Below are 26,253 nucleotides of genomic sequence, written 5' to 3' on the forward strand. Positions count from 1 at the left end.
AATGTCTGAGGCCTTAGGTAGAGGAAGACCCTGAGGATGGTACTGATCTTTAACTGTTGACTGTTTTTGTTGTTTGAGCAGTAACTCAGTAAGGAGTGCAAGTGTCATCCTGCTTCTGGGCACGGCCAACTAGGCACTCCAAAAGTGCTGCAGTAGAGGATTCTGGAGGTGAGTCCTCCATTGCTCCTTTAGTGGGTTTCAGCAGCATCATAGATATTGCAGTTCATGGGAAAGGCTAGTTTGAAAAAAAAGTGTAGGCACTGTGGGTGCCTCACTGCATTCGGACAGTGTTCATTGAGCATTCAAGAGGAAATGAGGTTCAAGGAAGCATTCGAGGAGAGTGTTTGTAGAGGTGTATAATAGTTATAGTTGTCTAGTGGATGCAAACTAGCACTGGAGTATGCATTAAGTTTGCTAAGTAAAAGGAAAACTATAACTATGTACCAGCAAATATATATATATATGTATATGTATATATGCATGGGAAAAGAAACAAACAGAAACTCATGGAAAGAAAGAAAGAAAGAAAGAAAGGCACCACAGGGGCAGAAAGACAGCACCACAGATCGTGGTGAAGTCCCTTGCTGCATCTCAGCAGTAAATGCCAGTCCTATGCATGGGAATGAAATAAATAAAATGTCATGCATAGGACGGAAGCCGGCCAAAGCCTGATGCTGCTTTTCAGCATCAAACTGGACACAGCCCAGCCAGTGCTGCATTTTGGCAGTCAAACGGAACACAACCCAGTGCTGTGCTTCAGCATCAAATCTCACCAGCCAATCTCATCCTATGCATAGGAATAAATCCTACCATATGGTGAGAACGAGTGGTGGTGAGGGCTCTGCACTTACAGATCCTCAAAATTGCAGAGAAGGGTTTGATGGGAGATGAGAAGGTGGAAAAAAGTGTCAAATGCAGATGGCGTGGTGTCCAAACAGCACAGAAGCATGAACTTGTGACGGAGCTTCTGTTCCCAGCCTCTGGTCAAGAGGTGAGTTTTGAGCAACATCTTCCACTCATCCCATGAAACTGTGTGCTTCCCATACAGCTCCAACCACATGGTGAACCAGCTGCTGGCCTGAGAGATGGACAAGTTTGCCTTGGTGGGTAGTGTGAGACATCTGTGGAGAGGTGGAGGAGGGGGGCAGGTTGGGCAGATGAGCCAGTGGTGGCCAGTTTTGCAGCAGAAGAAACATGCATTGATGCTACCAAGGAAGGTGCGAGCAGCCTTGCCAGTGTCACCCAAAGGCAAGTGCTTGGTTGGGTCTAGCCACTTGAACTGTTGCAGCATGTAGCCCTTAGGTGCCTGAGGCATGACCTGGACCTGGGCAATCACCAGAGTAGGCGAGTGTGGGGTGGCAGGCTGATTGTTGTTAAATGGGGGGCAGTTGCAAGTCGAATTTTGGAGAAAATGTGCTTCCAACATAGCATCATTGATGAGGTCAATCATGATGATGTGTAGGTTAGCCAATTTTACCATGAGGACTGTCTGACCATGCGCCTTTAGAGCAGCCTTAGTGCGATGGGTGACCAAGCCATCGACTCCCAACCACTCTAGCTGTTGTGGCATGGAGGCTAACCTCTTACATCTGCACAGGTAAGCAACTCATTCTTGAATGTACTCATAGCCATTGTCCTGACCAAGAGGCCTCCACTTGAGCCATCTGAAAACACCATATAGCTTTTCAGGCCTTTCTCTGACTCTTCCACCCACAACCAAAGCATCACCAGAGGGCCCAAAATCTCCCCAAATGTGTGCCACTGAGCAGCCATAGGCTTCTTTTGCTTCGTGAAGAACCCCTTGCCAATGCTGTCAATGTAAGGGGGCAATATTACTTGCTCCATCATCCATTCAATACAAGGGAGAAGCTTCTTGGGGATGACTGGCTTGCCATCAGCCTCCTCTCTACCAAGAACAGCCCTGGCGACCTGCTCATATGTTGTGACCTGTCTTGGGTTCTCAGAGGATGTCTGCTCCATTATGCATTCATGCATGTCTCACAGCTGGTCTAGATTCCTCCCTTCCCCTTCACTGTCTGAGCAGTGGATGCTCACCACATCATCATCCTCCTCTTGACACCAATTTGGCAGTGGCCAGAATCTTCCCAAAACCAAGACCTGCCAGATATAATATGGTAATACCCCTTCCAGGATCGTGTGCATAGGGTCTACCACTGTGTGACGCAGTTTGTCCAGGTTTAGGTAGAGATCAAAAATAGAGAGATGACTGGTGACCTGGAAAACAGAGTTTTCAAGCCTTTCAACATGCACTTGAGAAGCCTTCGTGATTCTTCCAGCTCAGCAAGCGACATGTGTCTGGTATGAGTCTTGTGGAGCTTGGTTGAACTTGGCAAGGAACTCGCGCTGTTGACTGAGCATCACATGAGAGTGCTCTAAGCTGGAATGAAGGGGAAACTGAGTGGGGAGGTGCATGCAGTTTCGTGGTACAGTGCACTTGAGGCAGGGGGTATCTTCAACCATTTCACTAACTTGCAGCCCAGTGACGCTCCCTGCCAATGCTACATGCCATGCTCGTGGTGCTGCCTTACTTCAAGCCTATGGCGAGTGACCAGAGAAGGACTTACTAAAGAGATGCAGCCACCCATATTGAACAATGCAAGGAAAGAAGGACTGTCAACATGGAACCGATATTTGATAAGTTGAGGAGGGACTGACAATTGATCGGTTATTTCAACCATGAGGGCTTTGGCTAATGCTGCTGCTTCTTTGTCCCCAAAGGTTTGCTCATTCTCCTTGGAAAAATGGCTTACACCGGTGATGGCCACCACAGCCAGACGATCACAGCAGATGGTTCCAATTCTGACATAGATCTTGCATCCTATGCCACACATAATCAGGGAAAGAACTTCTACAACTGATGGAACCACTCACCGATAGGTCCACCCTCCCCCCAGGGGATCCTCAAAGTCTAAGTCTCGAAGGATTGTTTGGTAGCTGATTGTCAGGTGGAAGAAAGCGTCGAAAGCAGCGGGCATTGTGCCCAGGCAGCAGAGCTGCCCAGGCGTTTTAATCCAAAGCCCGTCACACTCCCCACTTAGAAGGTCGACCCCCAAGGCCACCAAGGCCAATAAAAGTCGAGGAAGAAGGCAGCCCCCCGGCTCGCTGGGAGCTGGAGTTATTCCAATTATCATCGTGAATGACAATCGAGAATGATATTGGTTAGGAAGATTGGCCAACTGACAGAGAATAGGGCCCATTGAACGAGGAGAGCGGTTGCGAGACCGTGTAGATCAGCATAATCAATGGAGACATTAATAGTGAGGACAAGACAGTCTCTCTCCCGCTGAAGACCATCATGGCGATAGCATTCATCGTCCAGCTGATGTCGGTAGACCTTCCCAGGACGTGCATCAAGCATGTGACCTCGACGACCCAGCTCCTGGCCTCGCTCATCTTGCTGCGCTCGCCATACCTGCTGTTGCTCAACCAGACGTTCTACCCCGTTGGTACTAAACAAATGCTCTGGCACCGGCTGTAGAGACCGTCTCGGGAATAACTGCGCCATAACCTTCCCCACCTCTTTGAGGGGCATTACACTCATGGCGCTTGTCTGGTAGATCGGCAACCCCTTCGCTGTTGGTAATTTGGAAGAGAGTAGCTTGGCAGTTTTTGGTGGACATTTCGGGTTGTCAATAAGGGTTGGGTTGATATCGAGGCGCTTGTAGACTGACTTGACATTCTTCTGCAGCTCGGAGCCAGAAGTCTCGATAGGACGATCGAGCAGCTCGAGTACCATTCGTCGCTGGGGTTCAGGAAGATCTGCCACTTCCAGTAACACATGCTCTCATTGCCTGCCGATCTTCGGTGATAGCTACCTTGATGATGACTTGGACAATAGCCTTATCATCATCCACAACGATAAGCGGGAGGTCCCACCCTACGTCAAACCACACACAACTGGCTCCGTCTCGGGGACTCGAACCCTCTTTAGCTCCAACCCCGTTCTCCTGCTAGGTGTTTCCAAATGACCCTTGTTGTAGATGGACCTTCTGGAGATGTTTAACAACTGATCATCGATAGAAGAGGAGGGGTGCGTAGAAGAGATGGTAGGCGCTGGGAGATGATGAGATCCAAAGAGCTCGTTGGTAGCTAGTCGATGTCAATAGGCGAGGCGACCGGGGGGACTGCGGTAACAAATGATCGAAGGGTCGCTGAAGGGGAAGGGAGTCGCGATGGCCAAGCGATGACCGGTGCTGCATAAACTTGCCAGCGATAGGACAGAATGGGACATTGGCAGCGGACTAGAGCTTTCAAAGGCTACACCGATGCGATGTCAGACAGACATCCCGACTTGATCTCTCGTCTAATGTACTCACGATACGTATCCCTTCACTTATAGACTGTCCCTTCACTTATAGACTGTCCCTTCACTTATAGACTGTCCCTTCACTTATAGACTGTCCCTTCACTTATAGACTGAGCCTCTATGGGTGCATCTCTTGAGTAAGGCTCATAAGGCCAACTATGGGAAAGATGTGAGCAGTTCTTCATGCCGCATGTAGCGTCGCGAGGTGATGGTAATTGGAATGCCTACTCACCGGAAGGAGCTCAAGAAATCTGAGGGAGGCATGATTTTAGCTTCAGAGCAGGGGCGAGACAGTGAAGATGAGTAGATACACTAGCCTATCGCCGCCATCCCAAGTCAGCAAAGTCATGTACAGTATGAGATTTCCTCTTGTCGACATACACGAAAATACAGTCCGGAGAGACGCTGGGAGTTTGTTGGTCAGATATTTTGTCAGGAATGTGATGTAACTTGAGGAGTAAATAGAGACAAAAGTATGTGGAACTTTAAAGAATTTGAGGAGAATCGTTTGGTGCTCTGAGTTCGTACTGAGGTATGAAACAGTGGGTTTTAGACGAGGAATCAGACTAGTCCTATGTCACCCGCAGGAACCAGACAAAAATCAGATGCCATGACGGAGCCGCCCCAGTTCCAGCCCGTCGGCAAGCGACGCCGCGCCCTGCCGTTCGAGAGTCATAGTGGGCATGCTCTGAAATGTTTATCATGTCAGGTGCCAGGCCGTCCACGCCATCTGCTGCGGAAGAGTTGGGACACCCTTTCCCATAGTGCAAGTACTGCCATGTACTCCCGGACGCCGGCCACGAAGTCATTTATCCTTTATCCACCCGTTTCTCTTGTTTTCGATATTGGCATCCGAGACTCCTTCCCGCCCGTGGTCCTCCTCATCTTTTTCTCTCCTCTTACTACCTGTCTCCCCCTTTCATATGCAAGCAGCTTTATGGGTCCTAGAAAGGACGTGGGTCATCCAAGGCACGTCTTTACTCTTGCACAGATTACAATATTATGAAAGTATAAGTTTTAATGTCTCATCAGCAAGCAAGTTGTCGCCATGCCTGCATCTTTGGTTAAGAAATCAGAAAACTTCCAAGGGATCAGTTTCGTCTAAAACCTTGTTATTATGGTCTTTTTCTATTTGTAAAATTTTTGACATGAACTTATTTTGGCTAGTATATACAACAACAAATAACAAGTGGCAGAACTAATCAACGTCACTCCCAGTCAGAATCATCATCCCCCACAGGAGGGGCAGCCCTGACAGACTTCCCTCCCTGATCACTGACTAGATCATAGCTCTCCTCTGAGTCATGTGGGCTTGTTGAGTCCAAAGTGGCAAGTTTCATCTTTGAGTGACTGGACACTGAACTAGGTTGTTTGTCGTCTTGACTGACCCTAGGGGTGTCTATACCATGGAATACCTGCCCATCACCCAATGGGGTAGTTTCTTCAGGCTCATCATCCCAGTTGAAATCATCCGACTGGTCTTGTTGAGAAGCTACCCAAAGAAAAAAAAATTAGCAACAGGAGCATGATAAGAATGTTGCTCACTCACTTTGCAAAAGTAGTTTCCTCTTCTGCTCTTCATCTTCGATCATATGTTTGTGGAATAGATAGCGTTGCCAGAATTGCTCATCTGTGAGGTACTCGGGCACTGATGAGAGTAGTGGGTAAAAAGACATTTTTATAAGAATCATTTCCTCAGGGATCCTAACATGGGAATCACTTACCAAGCTCCATCCTTATATTACCCACAAGACCCTCATCCTCCAGTCGCCCATCTGTCTTTTGTGCTTCCCACTGTGTCCTAACCCAGTCACGGAACTCTGCTTTCCTTTTCTCGGTTTCCCCTTCGCCTTCAGGATCAACCAACAAAAGTTGCTTATCTTCTCGAAGGCGCTTCAAAAGTGCGTCCTTCCGAGAGCCGGCCAGAACCTTGACCTGGTTACTAGCAGTTGAGGGGCCAGAGGCACCAACGTCAACTGCTGATATGTGCAAAGGGGTGTCAGAAGTTGAAAAGGAGTACCAATCTCCGCCATCCCAGCCGATATTGACCACATGAGTCTCTTCACCCTCTGGAGGTACGACTTTAACAGCCTCTTCCATCCACTTCTCAGCACCTTTGACCCACTGGTCCCCTTTGCGCAGATAATCTTCAGCGAGTTTTTCAGCTTGTTTGACTGAAAGCTGCAAGTTCTCTCGAGCGGAGGTCAAGCGTAAATTATCTACAAGCTGTTGGCGGAAGGCATTTGGATTGGACAGTGCCGAGTTGGCAGTGGTGGCGTCGAGTGTAGACTGTACAGCGGATAGGAGCGATTGCTGAAGTTGACTAGTTGAAGAAGCGAGTTTCGTAAAGAAAGCAGGGGGGCTCGCCTGACTAGTTGCCGATGAGGGCGTCTTTTCTTTCCCTTCCCCCTTGTCCTGGTCGTCCTGAACAGTTATCGGTTCTTCGTTCGAAGTATCTGTACTGACACCTTGATCCTCCTTGGCTGACACTTTACCGGGTTCGGAAGTGGCGTCTTTGCGTACAACCTCAATTTTAGCTGCCTTGAGGTATTCAAAGTCAGCTTGAGCCTGGGAAACTGTTTTATCTATGTCGGCCCTTAAAGTTGCCAAAGTAGACGCGGACTAGATATGGACTTGATCAGCAGAATAGACACGACTGAGTAGAATATGGGGTCGTACTTGTTTTTTGACGCCTCCCCACCAACTGTTTAAGGTGCCCATCACCTGTCCTACTTCTTCTTGAAAGTTGTCGCGATTGATACTTTGCTGTAGTATATCTTGTACTTTTGAAGAAGAAGTCGACACAGCAGGGTTCTGTTGATCTGTCCCCTCGCTCGAAGCGGGCCCGAGGCTGCTCGCTGCGGCCGGCCCACCCGATGCATCAACTTGTGACATACTTGCGGGAGTTTCAGGAGCGCTAGGTTGGCCTTGCAGGTGCTGGTTGTCTGACATGGTGAAAAGGATCGAGGGATTGAGTAATACAGTACGTGGGAAAGCAGCCATTATTCGCAGCAAGGGAACGGCAACACAACGATGTCATGGATATGTTACGTAACGCACACCTCCACTTTCTTACAACGGCGACGCGCACGATCATCTTCCAGCCATTTCGGCGCGTTCCTCAATGAGCGGTCGCTGTTCAGCCTTCTGCTCTCCACTCACCCCTTCTGCCGCCCCGCCTCCTCAACTCGCCTCCATAGGGGCTGGAACCGGGCCATTTCCGCACCTTGCACTGCCACGCCTCGTGCGTTGCCACTCCTGCAATGTCTCAAACTCCTTCCCAGCAGCCCCCCTACAGTGACGATGTCTTTGAACCCACCCAGCTGTCTCAACCAGCATACAGCCAAACCCAAAACACACAGACGTTCATCAGCAGCCAGGTAGAGCCGCGCAGAAAATACTGTAAGTGAAAGTAGCCATTATCGACCATTGACTGATATCATTTCCTGGACCTGTTTAATACTTTCAGGGGCGATCTTCATCTCTACCCACTCGGATCGCGGAATCTTAAAAGTGCCCTGGTCCAAGCCCTATATTCAACTGGGAAGAGGACCATATACTCTTGGAAACGATGTTATACTTCCCGAAAAGAGAGTCTCCAACACGCACTGCCGCTTTACTCTTGGGATGCAAGGTACGAAGAATCTAGAACTAGCTAATGACATCACCAAGGCATGGAAAGAAGGGGAGGGTGAGCCCGAAGTATGGGTAGAGGATTTGAAGAGCAGTAACGGAACGTTTGTGGGTTGATCTTAAATTACGGCTACTTACTATCGGTATGCTAAACCGCGCAGGTTAATGGTGCTCGTATCAACACTAGGCGCCTTTTACGGCATGGTGATGAGATATCACTAGGTCATGCGGGCACTCTTGACTACCACGACGTTCGATATATATACCGTTCCGTTGGGGGGAAGAGATTAAAGAATGGGCAAGCCTCAAGCAATAGTGGCGACCTCGAGCCTGTAGGCCAGGTTTACGAGAAGTATCAATTGCTCGATCGGTAAGTCGTGGGGGTTGCGTTTCTTGGGGGATTAAAACTGATATCGTAATCGATCCAGCTTGGGGAAAGGGACATTTGCAGAAGTTCATAAAGCTGTGGACGTTGAAACGGGGAATATGCGAGCCATCAAAGTGAGAAAACACATGACACCTTCATCATCCCATCTAGAGTCTGACAAAGCGTAGCAAATTGTCAAACATCGCTTTGCTGGCAATGACAAGACTCTCCAGCTGTTTCACCGAGAAATCAATATCACTAGAAGTCTGGAACACGTAGGTGATAGAACCGTTATTTTTACAATCATAATGTTCATGGAATTCACAGGAAAACATATGTCGGCTGATTGATTGGTATGAAGATCCTCAACATATATGTCTTGTCCTGGAGTATGTAGATGGAGGTGATCTTTTGGATTACATCATGAACTGGCCAGACGAGCAAGGCGGTCTCCGTACGTGCTTTACCAGTGCTGAATTTTTGGTTTGAACTATCGTCTGACTTATGATTGCTAGCTGAGCAACACGCTGCTGAACTCACAGTTCAGATTTGCCGTGCAATGGCCTACACAGTGAGTTGTCATACCGAAATTGATCTTGTCCATGTGACCTAAGCTCAACAATTGCTAGCATTCAAAAGGCATCACTCATAGAGACTTGAAGCCAGAGGTAAGTTTCATTCCATATGCGTAACTATGATACCAAACAAACGCAATTGCAGAATATTCTTTTGACAAAGGAACATGAAGGCGCTCGAATAGTCAAAATTGCAGATTTTGGCTTGGCTAAGATGAGTAGGTATCATTTTCAATCGATTTGTGGTGAGCTAAGGATGATGTTAGTCCACACAAACACTATGCTTGTATCCATGGTCGGGACTCCGCAGTATTTGGCTCCTGAGATTGTCATGCAAACAGATCAGCAACCAGGATACGAAAACGTGGTGGACTCCTGGTCTGTCGGCATAATAGTTTACAGGTAATTCATTGCCATTATCGCGCTATTTATTATCATCTAACAGTTTGGTTTTCAGCATGATGACCAAGGCTTTACCATTTGATGAGGATAGCAAACTTCCTGTTGAGGTATGTACCGATCTGTGTGTTTGGTCCTTGTTCTCTAGACGCTAATTATAAAACTGTCGTTAAGCAACGAATTCGAGCCCGTTTTAATCAACCACCTGATGTGTACCTGTTGGAGCAGCGAAACGTGAGCCAGCAAGGTAAGTTCTTGTTTTTGTCTACTTCTTTTTCTCGATTCCCACATTTGTTGATATGGCTCAGCAATCGATTTCATTTTGAGGCTTTTGGACAAAGATCCCGCCAAGCGCATGACGATGGCCCAAGCCTTGGATCATGATTGGCTTTCTGAGCCCTCTTCACAGCCAGTTGAGTCGCAACGCATGGGTCTTGGTGGTGATTCTATGTGGTCTATCCAATCTTTCGACTCATTACAACCCGAGTTTAATTATGGTCCAGGAAATACCACAGACTGGCAAAGACCCGCCACGGTCTCTGGCACAAGGTTAGAAAGTGGTATTGAGGGGTCAGATGATTTCTCTCAACCAATGACCAAACTGCATCTCAATACTCCAGAAGTATGCAATATACCTTCTCAAAGGGCAAGTAGCAAACAAACAACCGGCGCTGCAGGCATCAACACCCCAGTATCACCTCTCTCTCCCTTTGTTGCTGGTAACCCGGTCAACGTCGTTTCACCGTCTGTTCCTGCCTCGACATCATCCGCATCTCTTTCAAAACAACAAAAACGCAAGTTAGAACATGAAAAGAGGGCTAATAGCATCGGCTCGGAAGATGAAGGTTTAGAGGATATCAACAGGACAAATAACGACCCAGTGAATGAGAACATTGACGCATCCATTATGAAGGAGTCGGCGGTCGATAGTGTAAAGGAGGATGGAAAAGGCGATATTGTATTGGCTAGACGCCCCCGAAAATCTATGCGCCTTCAATAGAGGCGTTTATCATTAGTAGAATATAAAATGACTTTTGACATCGGATTCTCCGAGAAGTGCATGCTACTCCGTTTGACGATGTCCTTCATGATAAGATCGACGGAAAAAAAATGATCAGCATCATGGGGTAAAGCAGGATTGGGCAGGTCCGGCCCCAAATTATTTTTATCAATTTTTTCTCGTTTGCAATCACTCAACCTGTCACACAATGCTCCATCATGTGGGTTTAGAAATTCTCAAGACAGATAACAGTTCTCTACCAGCTCGTCGTTTGATAATTTCCTTTGTAACCAATGAGCCTTAGATTGTGCCATGTTGGCAGGTAAATAAAACCATACATACTTGTGATTGTAATCCAAGTGATAACATGCGTGCATTAATATCTTCGGTATTATTTTGATGTATTGCGACGAGATAGAGGCGGCCGCCCCGAGATAGGAGACTCTGACACGTGCTTTGCATCAGCTGTTTGAACACACGGAAATACGACATGCCTGACCGGAAGCTGCTGTAATAAGATGTTTGTGATGGCCATACCATCGGCACCACCAGCCCAGGCCCCACCAATATCACGCGACTCCTGAGTCATTTGTAGTCTGTGAACCATGTTAGCATGAACATTTCACACTGCTGCTCACTCTTGGTTATCTGTAGGGACGTATGGCGGATTAAACAGAAGTATGTCGACCTTTTCGGATAGGCGAGGAAGAAGAGGGTCTACAAGATTACATTGTATTGGATCCAAAATTGTCTAACATCGATAATCAGCTATTGAATGGTGATAACAATGATGGATGAACGTTGTTCGCCCTTCCCGTTCTAGTGGTTGCTTGGCATGCTTGCAGATTTATATCAGTAGATATGACAACTATGCAATTTTAGGGATCAATGGTAGTCTCAATATGTAAGCGATATACGATGTACGTACAGCTATTTTCGTGACCGAGCAAATTGGACATGAACGCTGAAACGACTCCGGAACCAGCTCTTCAGAAATTCAAGCAGCAAATCAGTCAGTGCCCAGTGCCCTCTAGGATGAGCGATAGCTTGGAGACTGCTGACCCTATTTCAACACAGACGGATGGATTCATTCGACGCAAATCTTGGGCATCTAAGTCAAGAGCATCTAGAAGGATAAACGAGTCCTCTAAAGACGGGGTCGTCACCGGTGTCCAGTTGTGAGAGAGAGCGGGCCACTTTACCTGCAGGTTCGTAGATATGTTCATAATCGGACTCCGTGAAATGAGAGATATTCGGAGTAGGTAGGGACATCGAGGGACGGTAAGTGATATAGGATCAGTTGGAGTAAAGGTGCACTATGTAGCAGCAAATGATTTACGAAGTGTGCTGGCTGAGCTTGACTAACGACGAACTGGGTTTGTTATTGTTGTCAAAAACAAATGTATTCTAGATTACGTAACGTATGAGATGTCCCCGACGTCAGTCTTGTGCTGTGTTGTGTTCGCACTACGTATGTGTTCACGACGGCTGCTACTTGGACTGCCACCACTGCTCATTGCTCATTGACCTCATCATGGCCACATCCCAGGGAATACACTCTATCAGCACAATTCTGTAAGTCCTCCAGCCCGCACCACACGGCGCCGTCTCACGCCCCTCTAGCAAACGCTTGGAGGGTATGTAACATTCTTAGTCCTCTTCCCTCTCACCCTCATTCATCCATCTCTAGCTGTCACAAGTCGTCTTGAAGACATCGCAGTCACGCAGGCCCCTCACGGCAGCTCTGTCAAGTCACCTGCCCCGGCTTCTGATACTCCGACAGGTGTTGCTCCACCTGCGCCCCCTCCTCCACCTGCGCCAGAGGCTCCCAAGGCCGCAGAAATGACTCAGCCCGCTCAGTCCCCGGCCTCCAAGGTCTATCAGGACGAAATCATTAATGGTGCTCTGAATGACTTCCTCTCTAAATCCAAGGAAGTGGGAGGCTTGGTAGCTGAGCACGTGAGTCAAATTGCTCATATATGGCTCCTGACTTGCAGTCGGCTCTCATAGGCCCCTTATGTGAAGCGCAGTTATCTTTCCTCCAGTTTGCGTCAAATCATGCAAAGCCCGCTACCCCCAATGCACTTGCACCATTGCTGGAACCACAGGGGAAGGCCATTGAAGCGATCATGGAGACGAAGGACAAGCTCAGTCGATCCAAAGAAGGTCGTGAGTGGGGTGTCTGCTTCAATGTATTGGGAGAAGGTGTCCCCGCTTGGGGCTGGGTACAAGTGGTGAGTTACATTTGTTATCTTCAAAGCTAATGTTCAGGAACCTACACCTGCACCTTACGTTGGTGAGATGAAGAACGCTGCTCAATTCTGGTCCGACCGCGTGATCAAACAGTACAAAGAAACGTCAGCAGATTGAAAATCAGCTCGATGGTACAGTGAGCTGATGACCGTTTAGAAATGCGTCGGCAGTTGCCTGGGCCAAGTCCTTCATTGCGTTGATTGCTGCCCTTGAATCCTATGTTAAGCAATGGCATACTACTGGTGTAGTCTGGAACCCTAAGGTAAGATCTGCTTATTCCGAGCGTCGCTAACTCTGCTAACTCTCACAGGGTTCCCCGGCCCCCCCTTCTATGCCCAAGGCATCAGCATCTGCTCCTTCTCCACCTCCTCCCCCTCCTTCTGGCTCAGCACCGGCTGCTCCTACATCTGGTTCTGGAGCTGCTGCCCTTTTGGCTGATTTGAATCGTGGTGGCGCTGTCACTTCTGGATTGCGAAAGGTCGATAGTTCCCAGATGACCCACAAGAACCCCTCACTTCGTTCTGCCGGCACTGTCTCTGACAATGCAAAGAAGGGCCCGCCTCTCAAACCCAAGCCTGGGGCAAAGCCTGCAAAGAAGCCTGCGAAGATCGAGCTTGAAGATGGGAACAAATGGATCATTGTTCGTCTCTTTTCTTTGTCCTTTCATGGTCTCGTTTTGTGACTGACTTATAACAGGAAAACCAAGAGGACAACAAATCTATTAAAATCGACAACACTGAACTTCACCACACTGTTCACATCTTTGGTTGCGTCAACTCTGTGGTTCAGATCTCCGGTAAAATCAACGCTGTAACCATGGGTAAGTATAGTCAATGCTCTTAGCACATATGCATATAGCTGATAACTCGCAGCTGGATGTAAGAAGACGTCTGTCGTCCTCGACACCGCCGTATCCTCTTTCTCTATCACTTCGTCCCCCTCCTTTGAAGTCCAGATCATCGGCTCCATTCCCACCATCCAAATCGACACCACTGACTCTGGCCAGGTATACCTCTCAAAGGATTGTATGGAAGTGGTTGAAATCGTTACCAGCAAGTCCAGTAGCATCAACATTTCTGTGCCCACCGGCGAAGATGGTGATTTCGTCGAAAGGCCTGTGCCTGAGCAGATGAAGTCAAGGATAATCGACGGAAAACTGGTTACCGAGATTGTAGAGCACTCAGGATAGATAGAAAGAAGAAAGAGAGTTCGGCAATGAATACAATGAATGGTTGTGAAATATGAAATGCATGCTGGTATTCCCTCAGATGCTCTATACAGCTCCTGCCGCTCTGTAAAGCGTAACGACCTTATCATCTCCAGCAACTGCAAATTGCTTCCCAGGGGGAAGGGTACCGGCGCCTTCAGGCTGCCACGCAAATCCCCAGACGTCCGCATTGCTCGATGATGTCGAAACACAGGTTCGCTGCCCAATATCCCAAAGCTTGATAAGATGATCCGCGCCACTAGAGACAATAACGTCAGTGTATAAATTCTTTTTTTTTAATTGGCTTCCTTTACTCACCCGCTACCCAAGAGCCTACCATCAGGTGATGGCGCAACTCTAAGTACCCAGTTTTGATGACCTTGCATCATAGCCACCGCCCCTTCACCCTTGCCACCGGCTCCGGATTGGGAGCCAGCTCGGACGTCATAGAGGACAATCAGATGGTCGTCAGAACCTGAGTACAGCCACTAGAAGATCCAAGTGTCAGTTTTATTATTGTGTGGATTGTATATTTATCATATCCACCTACTTGGGAATCAGGAGACCAACCGATGGTCCTAACGGCTTTGTTATGTGAAGAATAGGTTGCAATAGTAGCTCGCGTTTCGGTGTCGAAAACCACAACCTGACCTTGGTCTGTAGCAAGGGCAAGGGAGCGACCATCAGGGGACTACAGGAGAGTTATCCACTGTATGTCAGGGGTACATAACGCCCTGGATGCTTACAAATTGCAAGTCCATACCAAATTTCCCCTTCCCACCGTCCATAATGCTACTTTCCCCCCCAAGTGGTCCTTGTGTGGTGGGATCGGCGTCGTCGGAGATCATCGTTCGGATGACAACTTTGGAGGAGCGCCCTGACCAGGCCCAGCAAGCACTTTGAGGGTGCAGAGAACAGGCGAAAGCGGGGATTTCTATTGGTACGTATGAGCTCTAAATACGCGCGTGCTCACTGCAGCCAGAACATGTCTCACCTGGTCCTTCAGCTGATACTTTCACCCGCCCTGACTCAACTTTGTCTAGTTGCTCCCCATTCTCGGTATCTATCAGTACTATAGTCCCATCCAAGCTGGAAGCTAAAGCCTTTTTATCGGTAACAGACAAAGACGTGATCGCAAGAGGATGTGAATCAATATCGTGAACCGGTTGTCTCAACTCTTCAATATCCCACACTCGGATATGACCATCAGCGGACGCAGTAACGAGCTGGTTGGCCGTGTTCCAGCTGATGTTCCATATGGAATCAGCGAGAGCTAATAAAGGGGAGTTAGTTGCCTCCAGAGAGTATCAACGAGGGCAAGAGAGGATACCTTCCGTTGTATCCTGTTCAAGGTACGCCAAGGACTAGAGTGGGCGCAATAGTAAGTGAGCTATTGCACAATGGATGGAGCAGAAGCGAATCTTACCATGTTGAGTTTAGGAGTGGTTTGGCTTTGAAACCGACCATAGGATCAAGTATACGGATATGTTACATGTGCAGGTAGTACGAAAAGTACTTACGTCATGACGAGTTGGGAGAGAACAAACTTGGCTCCGACGTAAGCTTCGTTTATCCGTCAGATGTCCGTCGTATATCGCCTTTCTCAATCAAAGTTCTTCCTTTATATCCCACAGAAAGGAGTGATCGCTTCTCGTTTGACCTGCCAGTACAGTAGGTATGTAGATATCATGATAATCATATCTCTAGCCATCCACCGTCCCCGCTATCAAGGTTGCGCGCGCTCTATATCGACACAGTCATGTCTGGGAACACCCAACACCACATCCTCCATCGGACCGTCCCTCTAATATGTCAGGCTTTGATCACTTCTCCCGACGATGAGACAGTGTGGCTCGAAGGCCTCCGATTACTATCTTCAGCAAAACTTCGTCATGCGTTACGGCACACATCTTCGATATGGCTTCCTCTGTTATTAAAAGGTTTGGAGGTAACAAAATCGGAAAGAATCATATTGGAGTCTCTCAGACTGCTTATTGAAGCCGCAGACATCCTTGAGCCCATGAAAAGCTGCCTCATCAAGCCTCTTCGCTCACTTGTAAAAGTTGCTAACCTTGCTGGAACGGAAGAGTTGATCTTAGTTGAGAAGTGTCTCGGTATCAAAGTTACGGATAATAAAAACAATGTTTTCGGGAGTGATTCCCCTAACCAGGTGTGTCTGTAATACTATTAAGGCATTCGCCTCCAGAATAACACATGAGTAACATGTTTTCAGCATGACAATCGAATTGAACTGGCCCGAAATTTATCTACTCATGAGCCACCACAGCACCCCTTATTGTCTGAGATTCTTGCTCACAATTTACCACCAAAGCCACGAAGTGTTCAGCACACATGGACAAATACGCTTCTTACTTCTCCCCATGATAGCCCTTCGCTTTGGCTTCACAATCTGTGTCAAGCAACCCTAGAGGCCAGCAATATCCCCGAAATGACTGTCACTTCTAGAGTAAGTGTATTATCATTTTTCTCGCAATTCCTCTTCTGACGGATCTATTGTAGCTGGGGCCGCTTATCCACATGGATCTTTTCCAGATGGCCTTTGTCAACTGTTATATGCAGCTACAGGATGATGCTGCGTTCAAGGTAGGCTTCCCCTATTAAAAGATCACAACTCATGATATGTCCCAGATGGTCGTTGATGAAACGATAATCTCTCTGTTATCAGATAAGGCTGTGAGCAAAGAGATTTTGATCACATTCTTGGATCTCCTGGCCTTTTGCACGAAAGATACAACGCCTTATTTTAGTCCCAAAGTCTTTGAGGTTGCAAAAATGTGTGCCTTACAATGCTTCCACGGTGGTTTGAATCAGAAACTGCCTGGGGTGGTCTTGTGGTACATTGAGCAGCAAGCAGAAGCACTTCCTACTGCGGAAAGCATATCGAACCTTGTAGAAGCTAATATCAGGTAAGCATAGTCCAATCTTACAAGGCAGCCATTGAAAAACTGCTTAATTGCATGCACTGACTATATGGAACATAGAGTTGGATCTGGGGGCTATGATGCCGCATGGAGTACCTTGTTATGGTTGGAGAATGATTGGAGTATTGAACCTCAACCGATGTGGATCACCTCACTCAGTCACTGGCAGCAGGCTCTCAGCGCTCAAGACAAAATCGACAAAAATCAACAAGCAACTATGTATTCCTCATTCAACCTCCGGATGATCTGTTGTGAGTAGTGTCTCGGTCCTGCACTGATTTATATTGACAACATGTATCGTTTTTTAGACCATGCCCTTGGGGATTACCAAAAAGGCTATGACTTGGCGCAGAACTTTTTTGAAGGTCTTGATGACAATGAGCGACGAAACACGGCGCATTGGGCAACCGCAGCAGCATGGCATATGGTAAAATTCCCTACATTAGCTGTCAGAAGCATCTCTGACGATTTCTTAGGGAGATTTTGATACAATGGCAGACCACCTTGCATTTCATCCCAGAGGCGCAAGTAAATCTTTGTACAAAGCCATCATTGATATACACAATGAACAGTATGCGTCGGCCTTCCACCACATCAACAAAGCTCACAGCCTCTCTTACGATGAGCTACAGATGCAATTGGAAGCTGGGCTCCAAGTCGCGCAGAAAAGTTTAGCCAAAACAGAGTTCTTGGTTGAGTTACAAGAGGCCATCAAATATAAATCTCAACCGGAGCTGCGCGCAAACATTCTTGCCACCTGGAAAACACGTTTCAAGCGAAGTCATGCCGACGCTAATTCGTGGTTGAAGCGTCTTGAAATATGGACACTTGCATGCTCGCCAAAAACCTTTGAGCTGCAGAATTGCTTTCTCAATACTGCAAAATTATGCGAAAGTGCGGGGATGCATGAAGCTGCTCGATCTATAATTAAGCGTATAACTCCAGATGTAACCCCTCCGGTAAGTAAAAAGATGGCTGATTAACCAAGCTTTACGCTCAATTGGTCAATACGTTCATCTAGGGTTGCAAAGTGGAATATACAAAGTTGAGATTTCAGTAAGTGGCTCTCACCAGAGACCATAAAAGCTTTATTAATATTTGCTGCGTCAAGGTGGAAAGATGTATTTCAAAAACATGACCAGAACGGGATGGAAGATGTTTTGGAATGCCTTTACATTCATACGCGTCGATATCTTGAGTATATTAATGTCAACAAAGATGAGCTTGAAGCATCTGCCCTGGGTTTGCAACCTCTCTCCAAAACTGAGGATCTCAGCACCCTTGAACGGAAGATAATTGCCAGACGCTACTACCGTCTAGGAGAATGGACTTCTGTCGTACAAGGGTCTGAATGGCTACAGGTATATATAGCTCTCTGGTCCATCATCTATTCCTCTCATGTGACTGACGCAAACGAAGGATCGAGACTCCACAGTCCTCACGTATACGTCTTTAGCGGCAAAGCTAGATGTTTGTTGGTAAGCTTTGATCATTGCACATCTTGGGGACTAAGCCGAATTATGTAGGTATGGGGCGGCATTTTCTCTCGCTGAACGCTCAGTTACATTGTTTGAGAGCAACGGATTTTCAACGTCTGATGGGGCGGCAGTAGGTAGCTATAGTAAGTACATTCATATCTTCAGAAACTCCCAAACTTACATCCAGTAACTCAGTCGTCCCAGCCCTGAGAGGTAAGTCTGCACATGGTAGGCAGTATATCTCAAGCTCTGATATCATCCTGTATAGGATTGTTCCAAGCCGCACGTACCAAGGAAAGCCCAGAGTTCGTTATCAAAGCACTTTTGCGATTAGTCACGCTTTGGTTCAGATTTGGGGAGAATCAAGCCGTGCTTGTGGAAGTTGAGAATCAACTCCACATAACCGATGTTGAGCCCTGGTTATCCGCTATCCCCCAGCTTATTGCTCGCTTAGGTACCCCTCAAAAAGATCTTCAGTGCACGTTGATTAAGCTACTAAAAACTATATCCTCTCATTACCCGCATGCTGTTATTTGGCCTCTTTTGACTGCTACTCAAACGCGCAAGGTGGAGCATCAAGAAGCAGCGAGGGTAATCATGGATTATATTTGCACCATGGCCGATGGCGCCCGCTTGGTTGATCAGGCCGAACTAGTTGGAAGAGAGTTGATCCGCACTTCTATATCGTGGTTGGAAAAGCAAGTTTCTTAATCTGCCCAAATCGTTGATTGAAAGAACTAACGATGATGATTGGCTGATCAGATGGAAGGGTATCATTGATCGCTTCCTTCCTAGGCAGGACCTCATGGAGATAAAGTGGCAAGATATCCCAGATATTTGGGAAGAAGATCTCAAAATGTTAAAAGTAAGTCTATGCAACCCAAGAATGTGATGCCTTTCTGATCCTCGAATCAGAACCCGGAGACTCCAGATGAGCATCAGTTTGTCTTGCAATATGGCGATCAATTACACCTGGTCGATAAGACCCTGATTCGCTACAATTCCAGCAGACAGCTCAATCTTGTTAACAACGCATACAGCGCGTTATATCGAGTAAGGATTTCATTCAAGCAGGAGCCATGAAAAGCTAATATACGGGGATGAAGCTGTATGGAGAGATTGAAGCACAGCTGAATCAATGGAGGTTACCAGGCATGAAACTCCACTTAGCAAGCACTGCTCCTCGGCTTCTCAGTTTGCGAGACTGCATTTTAACAGTGCCTGGTAGGTCCCGTGCAATTCTCCATTCCTCTTAATTGTTTAACCTACTCTAAAACGTGCTATATTAGGGCTCTATGACCCACATATCAAGCTTGACGACCAAGCGTTCATCGACGGCTTTCAGCCAGCAGTCCACATTCTTTCCTCAAAGCAGCTTCCTCGAAAACTTGTCATTCAGTCATATCTCTCTGACCACACGTTCCTGTTGAAGGGTATGTGTGTCCGTTACGTCGGATACATTCAGCTAATCTTTCAAAAGGTAATGAAGATCTTCGAGGGGACGAACGTATTATGCAATTATTCAATCTCATCAACACTCTTCTAAATCATCATTCAGATGCCTTTGGCCGAAATTTGCATCTTTTGCCTTACGAAGTGGTACCTCTTTCGCCGTCAGCAGGCCTTGTCAGCTGGGTATCTAACACTCAACAGTGAGTCTTTGGTTTGATATACTAATAGACCTAAGTGACCAAGGTCAATCACAGGCTGCAGTCGATGATTCAAGCAAATCGAGACAAGCACAAACGAAATGCACTTACTAACCAGGAACTAGGCTCGTTATTAGGAGTGAGTGGAGTCTGATGGTGTGCAGCAAAGACTCATGACCAATAGTATGATCCAGATGCGTTTAATCCTAATAATCCAAAACTGGATGCACCAGCTGAGATGGACAAATATGACAAACTGCCTTTACCTATAAAAGTCCAGCGGCTGAAAGCAGCTCTTTCTCATTCGAATCAAAGTGAGAAATCATATAGTCCTTTTTTCGTTGTGACTAATCTTCAATACAAGGTGATATCAAAGATGTCTTGTGGCAGAGAAGCCCAAGTGCTGATATCTGGATCAGAAGGAGGACCAACTTTGCTAGAACAGTCGGAGTTGCAAGTGAGCCTTTCCTGCCCTTTTCCAGCAACAATAACAAGACTTTTACTCACTTGCCACTCAATTAGATTTTGTTGGATATATCCTTGGATTGGGCGATAGGCATGGGAGCAATATTTTGGTCGACCAGCTAACATGGGGCGCACTTCATATCGATTTTGGTGATGTAGGTAGCATTCCGGCAGCGTACAGCTCAGACGATGGTTAACAGTTATCGCAGCTATTCAATGTTGCTCAAGAGAGATCCTTCTTACCTGAAAAAGTACCATTCCGTCTCACCCGAATGATGACCAATGCATTTGAAGTAAGGTTTTCTGCATGAAATCAAACAAGACTAACTGCTTTCCTTGACCTTAGCTTGCATCGCAAGGAGATTTGGAAACTCCTGGGTCAACAGGAACGTTCAAACAAGCCTCTCTCATAACGATGGATGTTTTGCGCGACAGTAGGAGTACATTACTTGCAATGTTGGAAGCTTTCCTGTATGACCCTTTACTCTCGTGGACAGTAAGTACAGCATGTTAATACCATCCCTGCTCCATATGATTAAGCCCAAGGACTGACTTGCAATAGTCGAGTCAGAACAACCCGTCAGGTGCAACCAAATTGGAAGAAGCGGGTAAACAAAACCTTTTTTGAGAAGTAGACAAAGTTGATGCGTGATGTAGTTCGTAAAGCTCCCAAAGCTGGAGCCTCTTTGGAAGAATTAAAGGTAAATCAGTCCATTCAATGGCCAGCAGAAGTTAACAAAGATTTACATAGTCTAAAATTGGACTGAAGGATTCTTCCGAGAGCACTCAATCACAACAGAGCAAGGTCAAAGATTTGTCAATACCAGAAGATTCACTCCACTATGGGCAACTGGATAACTCCTTGACATCCACTTGCCTTCGCACTGACTCGTATATGGCGAGAGTTCCCAGTACTGAAATGACAAACAGTAAGGCGCTGCAAGTAAGTCATTTCCCTAGACTTCAATGACATCTTGTGCTAATGAATTGGTGAATCGGTTTAGGTACTTACTCAGATAGAAAGAAAACTAGTTGGTTAGTGGAGATTGGTTTTAAGCATATATATAATCTAAGCTGAAAACATATGACATTTGCCTTCATAAACAGGTCTTCACAACACTAACTCTGAAGAACCACTCAGTGTCAGCAAGCAGGTACAGGAGCTGATCAAAGAAGCTACCAATCTTCAGAATCTGTCACAAGGCTATGTGCTTGGATGGATCCCACATTGGTAGTTGGCTACTGCTGTGTATTGCATCAGTTTTACGGGAAACTTGTTTTAAACATCTTGTCTATTTTGCAATCTCAACCATGAATTGGATACCACTGTAGTAAAAGGATGATCGCATGAATAACCTTCTTACAGCGCTAACAAATCCTGATATCATTATTAATACATTCTCCAAAACTAGTTAAAAAACCTCAGCACATCTCTGTTCGAAAAAGATATCAGATGGCTGGCTAGCGAACACCAAATCGAAGATATAAAAATACGAGACAGTGCAAATACTAAGCATTGAGGGCCTTTGGCTTCTTGAGGGGGGCATTCTTGGCGACAAGAGACTGTGAAATGGTTAGTATCACGGAGATTCCAAGGTGAGTGTGGTTGCTTGCCTTATGAATATGAGGCAGAACACCACCACCTGCAATGGTAGCTCGGATAAGTAGATCAAGCTCTTCGTCTCCACGAATAGCAAGTTGCAGGTGTCGAGGAGTGATACGTTTCACGCGGAGGTCTTTGGCAGCGTTACCTGACGAAGTCAATTAGCTCTAGCGAGCATATGGCCAAACGAAATCTTACCAGCGAGCTCAAGGACCTCGGCAGTCAGATACTCCATGATGGATGCCACATAAACAGCTGCCTTCGCGCCAATACGAACGTTATTGGCGTTCTTGTTTCTCAAAAATCTATGACAGGTTGCTGTCAGTACCATTGACGCGACTGGTATGATGGGAAACATCAAGTAGGCGTCATAAACGGCTTACCGGTGAATACGGCCCACAGGAAACTATCCAAAGAGGTATAGCATTAGCATATGTGCGTAATGGACACCAACTTGATGAAATAACTCACCTGAAGCCCAGCTTTGGATGACCTAGTGGTCAAAACCTTGGCTTCTGAGGAAGTCTTAGACTTTCCACCTTTACCGCCACCAACTTTAGAGGACATAATTATATTGTTTCGATACACAAATGTGATGGTATAAGGGAAACGGCAATGATGACAATGAGTAATAGACGAACGAATACGTAGAGCGCAGATTAGAAGATCTCGGATGTGGGCGCGGCTGACCGTTGCTTGTTGCGTCTGTGTTTTGTTTATCGCTTTAAAATGGATCAAAAGTAAAAATAATTAATTTTATTCTTAATTTTTCTTTCCTTCCCAGCCAATCTAGCTTGAATCACGTGACTTGATAATAAAATGAATTTGGGGACGTCATCATTTCCCCCTTTTTGAGGTTTGCTTACGCAATCACATTGGGACATGCTGCTGAACAAAAAATTGGAAAGGATTGATGTCCGGACACTTTTGCCATATGGAACGGGACATGAAACCATCTCACCTTTTAAATGTCTTGCTTAAAGCCTACCTGTTGACTCGATGTTACGGGCTGCATCTTTGCTGCACATATGGCTGACTTTCAGTACATGGTGCGTATTGGTTGCTGGGTTCTGCCCAGCATGACAGCTATATGTGATTAAGTCAAATTTCATAAGGACAAACAGTGTGGTGGAGCCGACCGCACGCACCGAATACCGAATATCGACCCGCCCGAAGTAGATGAAATCTGTAAATTATGCTCCCCACAAATTTATTCGCCGACCACGGCACCGCACGGCACCACCGAAGCACCAATCCCTAATAAGGCCCTATTTTCTTCCTTAATTCCCTAAGCAAATCCCCTTGACTGGCCTGATCGCACCCTTTCGCTGGGCCCTTGATTGATATCTTTTTGACCCTTTTACGTCTTTTGACACATCTACATACAATTGTTGCTGGTTACTTGTACATACATTACTCCACATAATAGCCACCGGTCGACACTCAAGGTGCTATTGTCAAGCATAAGGGCATTATATAGATCTTCAAAATTGACATCAGAACGTCAACCAATAGGAGACGCGTGTGCTGGGTTTAGAGGGGCGAAAAAAAACCAGAGGTTAACAGACACACGTAACTCTGTTCATCGTTCTTAACTTTCGACAATTATACCCCAATATCATCGCTGAGGTTACAGGAGTATTTTGATCTCTGATCAAAAAAAATTCTAGGATTACTGTAAGTCGAGGGTCCTTTGGTTTTGAAGTCGTGGAGCGCAGAAAACAAGCCACGTCTTGATGATGTGATGGGCCGGCCGATAGGATTGGGGTGTGGTGGCTGCAGTGCAAACTGCCGTTCTGGTGCCATGGAGCATCCAAGTGGCCTGGATGATGTATGTGTGTGTTGCCAAGGGAAGATAAGATATGGATGGCTTGGAATATGTTGGAAAGGGTTATCTATATCTTCCTTTACCGATCCGTCATACTCTGCCCTGTCTCCCCTGATCCGCCGCACAGACAGCAACTTCACACACCCCTGTCCTTTGCTTCCATGCCGCCCTAGGGCCCTGTCTCACCGCGTATATTTGTGCGTGATCCACTGCATGCTGGTGAGGGCAAAGCTGCTGCCCTACGATGCGCCGCACGCGGCGAGGCTGTTGTCAAACACTAGGTAACGCCCAGTTCGAGGTCTGTCCTTGCCCATTATTCTCATCAGTCGTTTCGCTGTGTCTCTGTCGTTCCATTGTCCCAAGGGCCGAAGCTGACTGAATGCTTTCACCGTCATTGCTTCCACGCATCACTTTCCCTCATCATCCGTCTTTTTGCTCCTTGCCATGCCCTGTTTCGCCATCGCCCTCGTCCAACAACACCCCATCAACTATCGTTTGAATCATTCATGTTTCAAACGAACATGTGGTTCTCCCGTCTTCAATTGATGCGCTCATCGTACTGGTTATTACCCAATGTCATTAATCGTTTTTTCACTATCGCCCCATGCGCCGCCACTCATCACCGACCATATTGCATGTCCATTCTGCAGGTGAGGACGTGTGACGTGTGCATAAACCGAATCATCCGTGTCGCATCTCATACAACTTTTTTATGGAGTAACAGGCACCACTACAGGTCTTCGTTCTATTATCAAGTCCAACCGTGAGTGTGAAAAATCAATTTCTTCTCTTGCTGAGCCACAGTTGCTTACACTGTATATTTTGCTTTTTCTATTGTGTTTTATTGTCAGATTTTTTCGAAATGTCTACAGAAGCATCACCTCACCAAACCCAACATCTACCTTCGTCGTACCCCCATCACCCCGCGTGTCTTCCCTCCAACGAGCCTCCTCGCATGCCCAATCCTGCCTCTTCTCTTCCTGACGCCGCAAATGGTTCCCACTCGTTTACCGCAGATCTATCAATCAACTCGATTAAGACGGAGGACTCAATGAGTGATCATTCTGCCGTGGCAGGTCAACCATCTCAACCATCAAAGGGGAAAAATGGCGCCACAGGACCAGCGGAGGGAAAGGCGAAACCGCACGTATGCCCTATTTGCCAGAGAGGGTTTACTACTGGAGGACACCTACAGAGACATCATAGGATTCACACTGGCGTGAAAGCGTTCAAGTGTCCATTTCCTGGATGCGAGACAAGAACCAGTCGGCAAGATAATTTGCAACAACAGTATGTTGAAATTGCCACATAGACCAGCTCCCGTCTATCTTATCGTCGCTGACCATTAATAACTCTTAGCTATCGAACTCATCTGTCTCCTACGCTCCGTCGAGGTTCGGGCTCAGCGGCTCGGGCGGCGGTGAACGCTGCGATGGAGGCAGCGGGGTTGAAGTCCTCTTCTTCTCGACAGCCACGGAAGTCAAAAAGCGCAACCGGCACGCCCACTTCAGCGACTGCTAGCCATTTCCCTTCACCATATGCCACCAATCCAGGTCCTAACCCCTACGCTGCCTACATGTATGACCAGCAGCATGGCTATCCTCCTCCATACCCTCTTCCACCAGGGGTAACTATGACTCAGCCTCAATCTGCCGCTTCCAGCCGCGTACCATCTCCTGTCAATGGGCATTCTGCTGCCGGCTCTTTACCTCCTGCACACCAGCAATCCTTCTTTTCTCAGCCTTACACACCCACTTACGCCTCTTATCCCAGCGTCCATCAGCAACCCCCGTACAGGTATCCCACAGGTGGCATACCCTATCCTGCTGGGCCATACTCGCACCACAGCCTGTATTCTTCTAGTATCGCTCCTGAACATAGCCAACACATGTACAGCCCCATGCAAAGCAGCTTTGCTGCACACTCGAGGGAAGGGTCTTACGGACTTTCGGCTTCCGCCTATGGTGGGCGGAGCCCAGCCTCGGGTGCTTATGGGCACCCTCGTAGATAGTTATATGTGTCTTTACCCATATCATTAGGCCAATCTTGTCTCAGTACTAGTTAACTTTCCACATATTGTCAAAGCTCATTTCCCACATTGAAATCAGATTTATTAGACAATTTCCTGACGATACGATATCATGCAATGATGAGAGCCACCTGTGGTTGCCCCTTTTGACAAGAAATCTACTGTTGAACTACAAAACGTCTTCTCATGACTGTGTCGATCAAGTACTGTTTGTTGCTAGAATCGGGCAAGTGTTATTATGAATGGCGAACCGAAGAAGAATTAGATAGAGAGGAAATCAAGGAGTCTTTGACTGATTTTTTGGGCTAAGCATCACTTGTATCACACGAAGCTTTTCATGATGCGTAAAGACCGTATATCGGATGCATGCCGGCCATTTCTCTATCTGCGGGGGTACAATGGGAAGCAGTCTTATAACTTTAAAGCCGTAACAAAACAGTCTATAAAAAGTAGTAGGGTGGTTAATTACTTAAAACCCGCATATTCGCCGGGGAAATA

General features: G+C 46.9%; 10 protein-coding genes and 1 non-coding gene; 4 read left to right on the plus strand and 7 right to left on the minus strand.

The window, feature by feature from the left end:
• Window positions 1-762: 762 nt before the first annotated feature.
• On the minus strand, window positions 763-1,980 carry CNAG_05212 (hypothetical protein; the record flags this gene model as incomplete). Its single annotated transcript, XM_012193392.1, has 3 exons — window positions 763-787; window positions 852-1,582; window positions 1,642-1,980. The coding sequence occupies 3 exons, from the start codon at window positions 1,978-1,980 to the stop codon at window positions 763-765; spliced, it is 1,095 nt and encodes a 364-aa protein (XP_012048782.1).
• Window positions 1,981-2,519: 539 nt separating this feature from the next.
• CNAG_07819 (hypothetical protein) lies at window positions 2,520-3,843 on the minus strand (the record flags this gene model as incomplete). Its single annotated transcript, XM_012193491.1, has 3 exons — window positions 3,199-3,843; window positions 2,893-3,130; window positions 2,520-2,820 (listed from the first exon to the last, which is right to left on the minus strand). The coding sequence occupies exons 1-3, from the start codon at window positions 3,755-3,757 to the stop codon at window positions 2,520-2,522; spliced, it is 1,098 nt and encodes a 365-aa protein (XP_012048881.1). The 5' UTR covers window positions 3,758-3,843.
• Window positions 3,844-4,344: 501 nt separating this feature from the next.
• CNAG_12384 lies at window positions 4,345-4,844 on the minus strand. Its single transcript, XR_001045643.1, has 3 exons — window positions 4,709-4,844; window positions 4,560-4,644; window positions 4,345-4,483 (listed from the first exon to the last, which is right to left on the minus strand). It is a non-coding gene; the product is annotated as a hypothetical RNA (non-coding RNA).
• A 523-nt stretch (window positions 4,845-5,367) lies between these two features.
• Window positions 5,368-7,303, minus strand: CNAG_05215 (hypothetical protein). XM_012193393.1 has 4 exons: window positions 7,007-7,303; window positions 6,052-6,949; window positions 5,877-5,975; window positions 5,368-5,819 (listed from the first exon to the last, which is right to left on the minus strand). Exons 1-4 carry the CDS (start codon window positions 7,277-7,279, stop codon window positions 5,536-5,538), a joined length of 1,554 nt encoding a protein of 517 aa, XP_012048783.1. The 5' UTR covers window positions 7,280-7,303; the 3' UTR covers window positions 5,368-5,535.
• A 150-nt stretch (window positions 7,304-7,453) lies between these two features.
• On the plus strand, window positions 7,454-10,538 carry CNAG_05216 (CAMK protein kinase). XM_012193394.1 has 13 exons: window positions 7,454-7,729; window positions 7,797-8,068; window positions 8,122-8,330; window positions 8,389-8,461; window positions 8,516-8,602; window positions 8,655-8,781; window positions 8,843-8,898; window positions 8,957-8,995; window positions 9,048-9,120; window positions 9,169-9,304; window positions 9,360-9,411; window positions 9,476-9,548; window positions 9,610-10,538. Exons 1-13 carry the CDS (start codon window positions 7,591-7,593, stop codon window positions 10,299-10,301), a joined length of 2,028 nt encoding a protein of 675 aa, XP_012048784.1. The 5' UTR covers window positions 7,454-7,590; the 3' UTR covers window positions 10,302-10,538.
• On the minus strand, window positions 10,219-11,653 carry CNAG_05217 (hypothetical protein). XM_012193151.1 has 8 exons: window positions 11,504-11,653; window positions 11,364-11,448; window positions 11,230-11,288; window positions 11,102-11,169; window positions 10,940-11,052; window positions 10,801-10,897; window positions 10,644-10,745; window positions 10,219-10,583 (listed from the first exon to the last, which is right to left on the minus strand). Exons 1-8 carry the CDS (start codon window positions 11,571-11,573, stop codon window positions 10,518-10,520), a joined length of 660 nt encoding a protein of 219 aa, XP_012048541.1. The 5' UTR covers window positions 11,574-11,653; the 3' UTR covers window positions 10,219-10,517.
• Window positions 11,654-11,784: 131 nt separating this feature from the next.
• CNAG_05218 (adenylyl cyclase-associated protein) lies at window positions 11,785-13,826 on the plus strand. XM_012193152.1 has 9 exons: window positions 11,785-11,876; window positions 11,925-11,938; window positions 11,992-12,260; window positions 12,299-12,535; window positions 12,573-12,658; window positions 12,711-12,816; window positions 12,865-13,194; window positions 13,251-13,374; window positions 13,427-13,826. The coding sequence occupies exons 1-9, from the start codon at window positions 11,836-11,838 to the stop codon at window positions 13,741-13,743; spliced, it is 1,524 nt and encodes a 507-aa protein (XP_012048542.1). The 5' UTR covers window positions 11,785-11,835; the 3' UTR covers window positions 13,744-13,826.
• Window positions 13,786-15,359, minus strand: CNAG_05219 (hypothetical protein). XM_012193153.1 has 7 exons: window positions 15,188-15,359; window positions 15,092-15,125; window positions 14,756-15,034; window positions 14,508-14,695; window positions 14,312-14,452; window positions 14,080-14,249; window positions 13,786-14,020 (listed from the first exon to the last, which is right to left on the minus strand). Exons 1-7 carry the CDS (start codon window positions 15,188-15,190, stop codon window positions 13,828-13,830), a joined length of 1,008 nt encoding a protein of 335 aa, XP_012048543.1. The 5' UTR covers window positions 15,191-15,359; the 3' UTR covers window positions 13,786-13,827.
• A 584-nt stretch (window positions 15,360-15,943) lies between these two features.
• On the plus strand, window positions 15,944-21,659 carry CNAG_05220 (phosphatidylinositol 3-kinase). The gene is made up of 28 exons (XM_012193154.1): window positions 15,944-16,228; window positions 16,282-16,365; window positions 16,411-16,688; window positions 16,764-16,954; window positions 17,012-17,130; window positions 17,180-17,662; window positions 17,725-17,759; window positions 17,815-18,064; window positions 18,123-18,181; window positions 18,230-18,324; window positions 18,386-18,394; window positions 18,450-18,879; window positions 18,944-19,046; window positions 19,097-19,234; window positions 19,288-19,405; window positions 19,471-19,614; window positions 19,662-19,833; window positions 19,888-19,969; window positions 20,015-20,144; window positions 20,195-20,287; window positions 20,353-20,450; window positions 20,505-20,588; window positions 20,642-20,791; window positions 20,858-20,903; window positions 20,953-20,996; window positions 21,047-21,238; window positions 21,300-21,330; window positions 21,403-21,659. The coding sequence occupies exons 1-28, from the start codon at window positions 16,211-16,213 to the stop codon at window positions 21,528-21,530; spliced, it is 3,804 nt and encodes a 1,267-aa protein (XP_012048544.1). The 5' UTR covers window positions 15,944-16,210; the 3' UTR covers window positions 21,531-21,659.
• Window positions 21,532-22,614, minus strand: CNAG_05221 (histone H2A.Z). XM_012193395.1 has 5 exons: window positions 22,370-22,614; window positions 22,282-22,304; window positions 22,097-22,203; window positions 21,910-22,046; window positions 21,532-21,858 (listed from the first exon to the last, which is right to left on the minus strand). Exons 1-5 carry the CDS (start codon window positions 22,463-22,465, stop codon window positions 21,805-21,807), a joined length of 417 nt encoding a protein of 138 aa, XP_012048785.1. The 5' UTR covers window positions 22,466-22,614; the 3' UTR covers window positions 21,532-21,804.
• Window positions 22,615-23,191: 577 nt separating this feature from the next.
• On the plus strand, window positions 23,192-25,904 carry CNAG_05222 (transcriptional regulator Nrg1). XM_012193396.1 has 4 exons: window positions 23,192-23,575; window positions 24,377-24,489; window positions 24,578-25,016; window positions 25,086-25,904. The coding sequence occupies exons 3-4, from the start codon at window positions 24,589-24,591 to the stop codon at window positions 25,735-25,737; spliced, it is 1,080 nt and encodes a 359-aa protein (XP_012048786.1). The 5' UTR covers window positions 23,192-23,575; window positions 24,377-24,489; window positions 24,578-24,588; the 3' UTR covers window positions 25,738-25,904.
• The last annotated feature ends 349 nt before the right edge of the window (window positions 25,905-26,253 follow it).

The sequence above is a fragment of the Cryptococcus neoformans genome, chromosome 4 (assembly GCF_000149245.1).
Source record: "Cryptococcus neoformans var. grubii H99 chromosome 4, complete sequence".
Classification (NCBI taxonomy): Eukaryota; Fungi; Basidiomycota; class Tremellomycetes; order Tremellales; family Cryptococcaceae; genus Cryptococcus; species Cryptococcus neoformans.

Bases quoted from the DNA above. Each gene is read 5' to 3' on its own strand.
- CNAG_05215 (XM_012193393.1), bottom strand. From the start codon at position 7,279: ATGTCAGACAACCAGCACCTGCAAGGCCAACCTAGCGCTCCTGAAACT. The intron at 5,976-6,051 runs GTAAGTGATTCC...TACTCTCATCAG, and splicing joins TAATATAAGGATGGAGCTTG to TGCCCGAGTACCTCACAGAT. The intron at 5,820-5,876 runs GTGAGTGAGCAA...TTCTTTGGGTAG, and splicing joins GAGGAAACTACTTTTGCAAA to CTTCTCAACAAGACCAGTCG.
- CNAG_05216 (XM_012193394.1), top strand. From the start codon at position 7,591: ATGTCTCAAACTCCTTCCCAGCAGCCCCCCTACAGTGACGATGTCTTT. The intron at 8,462-8,515 runs GTGAGAAAACAC...GACAAAGCGTAG, and splicing joins GGAATATGCGAGCCATCAAA to CAAATTGTCAAACATCGCTT. The intron at 8,996-9,047 runs GTAAGTTTCATT...ACGCAATTGCAG, and splicing joins ATAGAGACTTGAAGCCAGAG to AATATTCTTTTGACAAAGGA.
- CNAG_05217 (XM_012193151.1), bottom strand. From the start codon at position 11,573: ATGTCCCTACCTACTCCGAATATCTCTCATTTCACGGAGTCCGATTAT. The intron at 11,053-11,101 runs GTTCATCCATCA...TATCGATGTTAG, and splicing joins GAACGGGAAGGGCGAACAAC to ACAATTTTGGATCCAATACA. The intron at 10,584-10,643 runs GTATGTATGGTT...TTGGTTACAAAG, and splicing joins CACTTGGATTACAATCACAA to GAAATTATCAAACGACGAGC.
- CNAG_05218 (XM_012193152.1), top strand. From the start codon at position 11,836: ATGGCCACATCCCAGGGAATACACTCTATCAGCACAATTCT. The intron at 12,536-12,572 runs GTGAGTTACATT...GCTAATGTTCAG, and splicing joins CTTGGGGCTGGGTACAAGTG to GAACCTACACCTGCACCTTA. The intron at 13,375-13,426 runs GTAAGTATAGTC...GATAACTCGCAG, and splicing joins AATCAACGCTGTAACCATGG to CTGGATGTAAGAAGACGTCT.
- CNAG_05219 (XM_012193153.1), bottom strand. The intron at 14,453-14,507 runs GTAAGCATCCAG...ACTCTCCTGTAG, and splicing joins TTGGTATGGACTTGCAATTT to TCCCCTGATGGTCGCTCCCT. The intron at 14,250-14,311 runs GTAGGTGGATAT...TGGATCTTCTAG, and splicing joins GTTGGTCTCCTGATTCCCAA to TGGCTGTACTCAGGTTCTGA.
- CNAG_05220 (XM_012193154.1), top strand. The intron at 19,235-19,287 runs GTAAGGATTTCA...ACGGGGATGAAG, and splicing joins CATACAGCGCGTTATATCGA to CTGTATGGAGAGATTGAAGC. The intron at 19,970-20,014 runs GTGAGTGGAGTC...CATGACCAATAG, and splicing joins AACTAGGCTCGTTATTAGGA to TATGATCCAGATGCGTTTAA.
- CNAG_05221 (XM_012193395.1), bottom strand. From the start codon at position 22,465: ATGTCCTCTAAAGTTGGTGGCGGTAAAGGTGGAAAGTCTAAGACTTCC. The intron at 22,305-22,369 runs GTGAGTTATTTC...CTCTTTGGATAG, and splicing joins CATCCAAAGCTGGGCTTCAG to TTTCCTGTGGGCCGTATTCA. The intron at 22,204-22,281 runs GTAAGCCGTTTA...AACCTGTCATAG, and splicing joins CCTGTGGGCCGTATTCACCG to ATTTTTGAGAAACAAGAACG.
- CNAG_05222 (XM_012193396.1), top strand. From the start codon at position 24,589: ATGTCTACAGAAGCATCACCTCACCAAACCCAACATCTACCTTCGTCG. The intron at 25,017-25,085 runs GTATGTTGAAAT...AATAACTCTTAG, and splicing joins CAAGATAATTTGCAACAACA to CTATCGAACTCATCTGTCTC.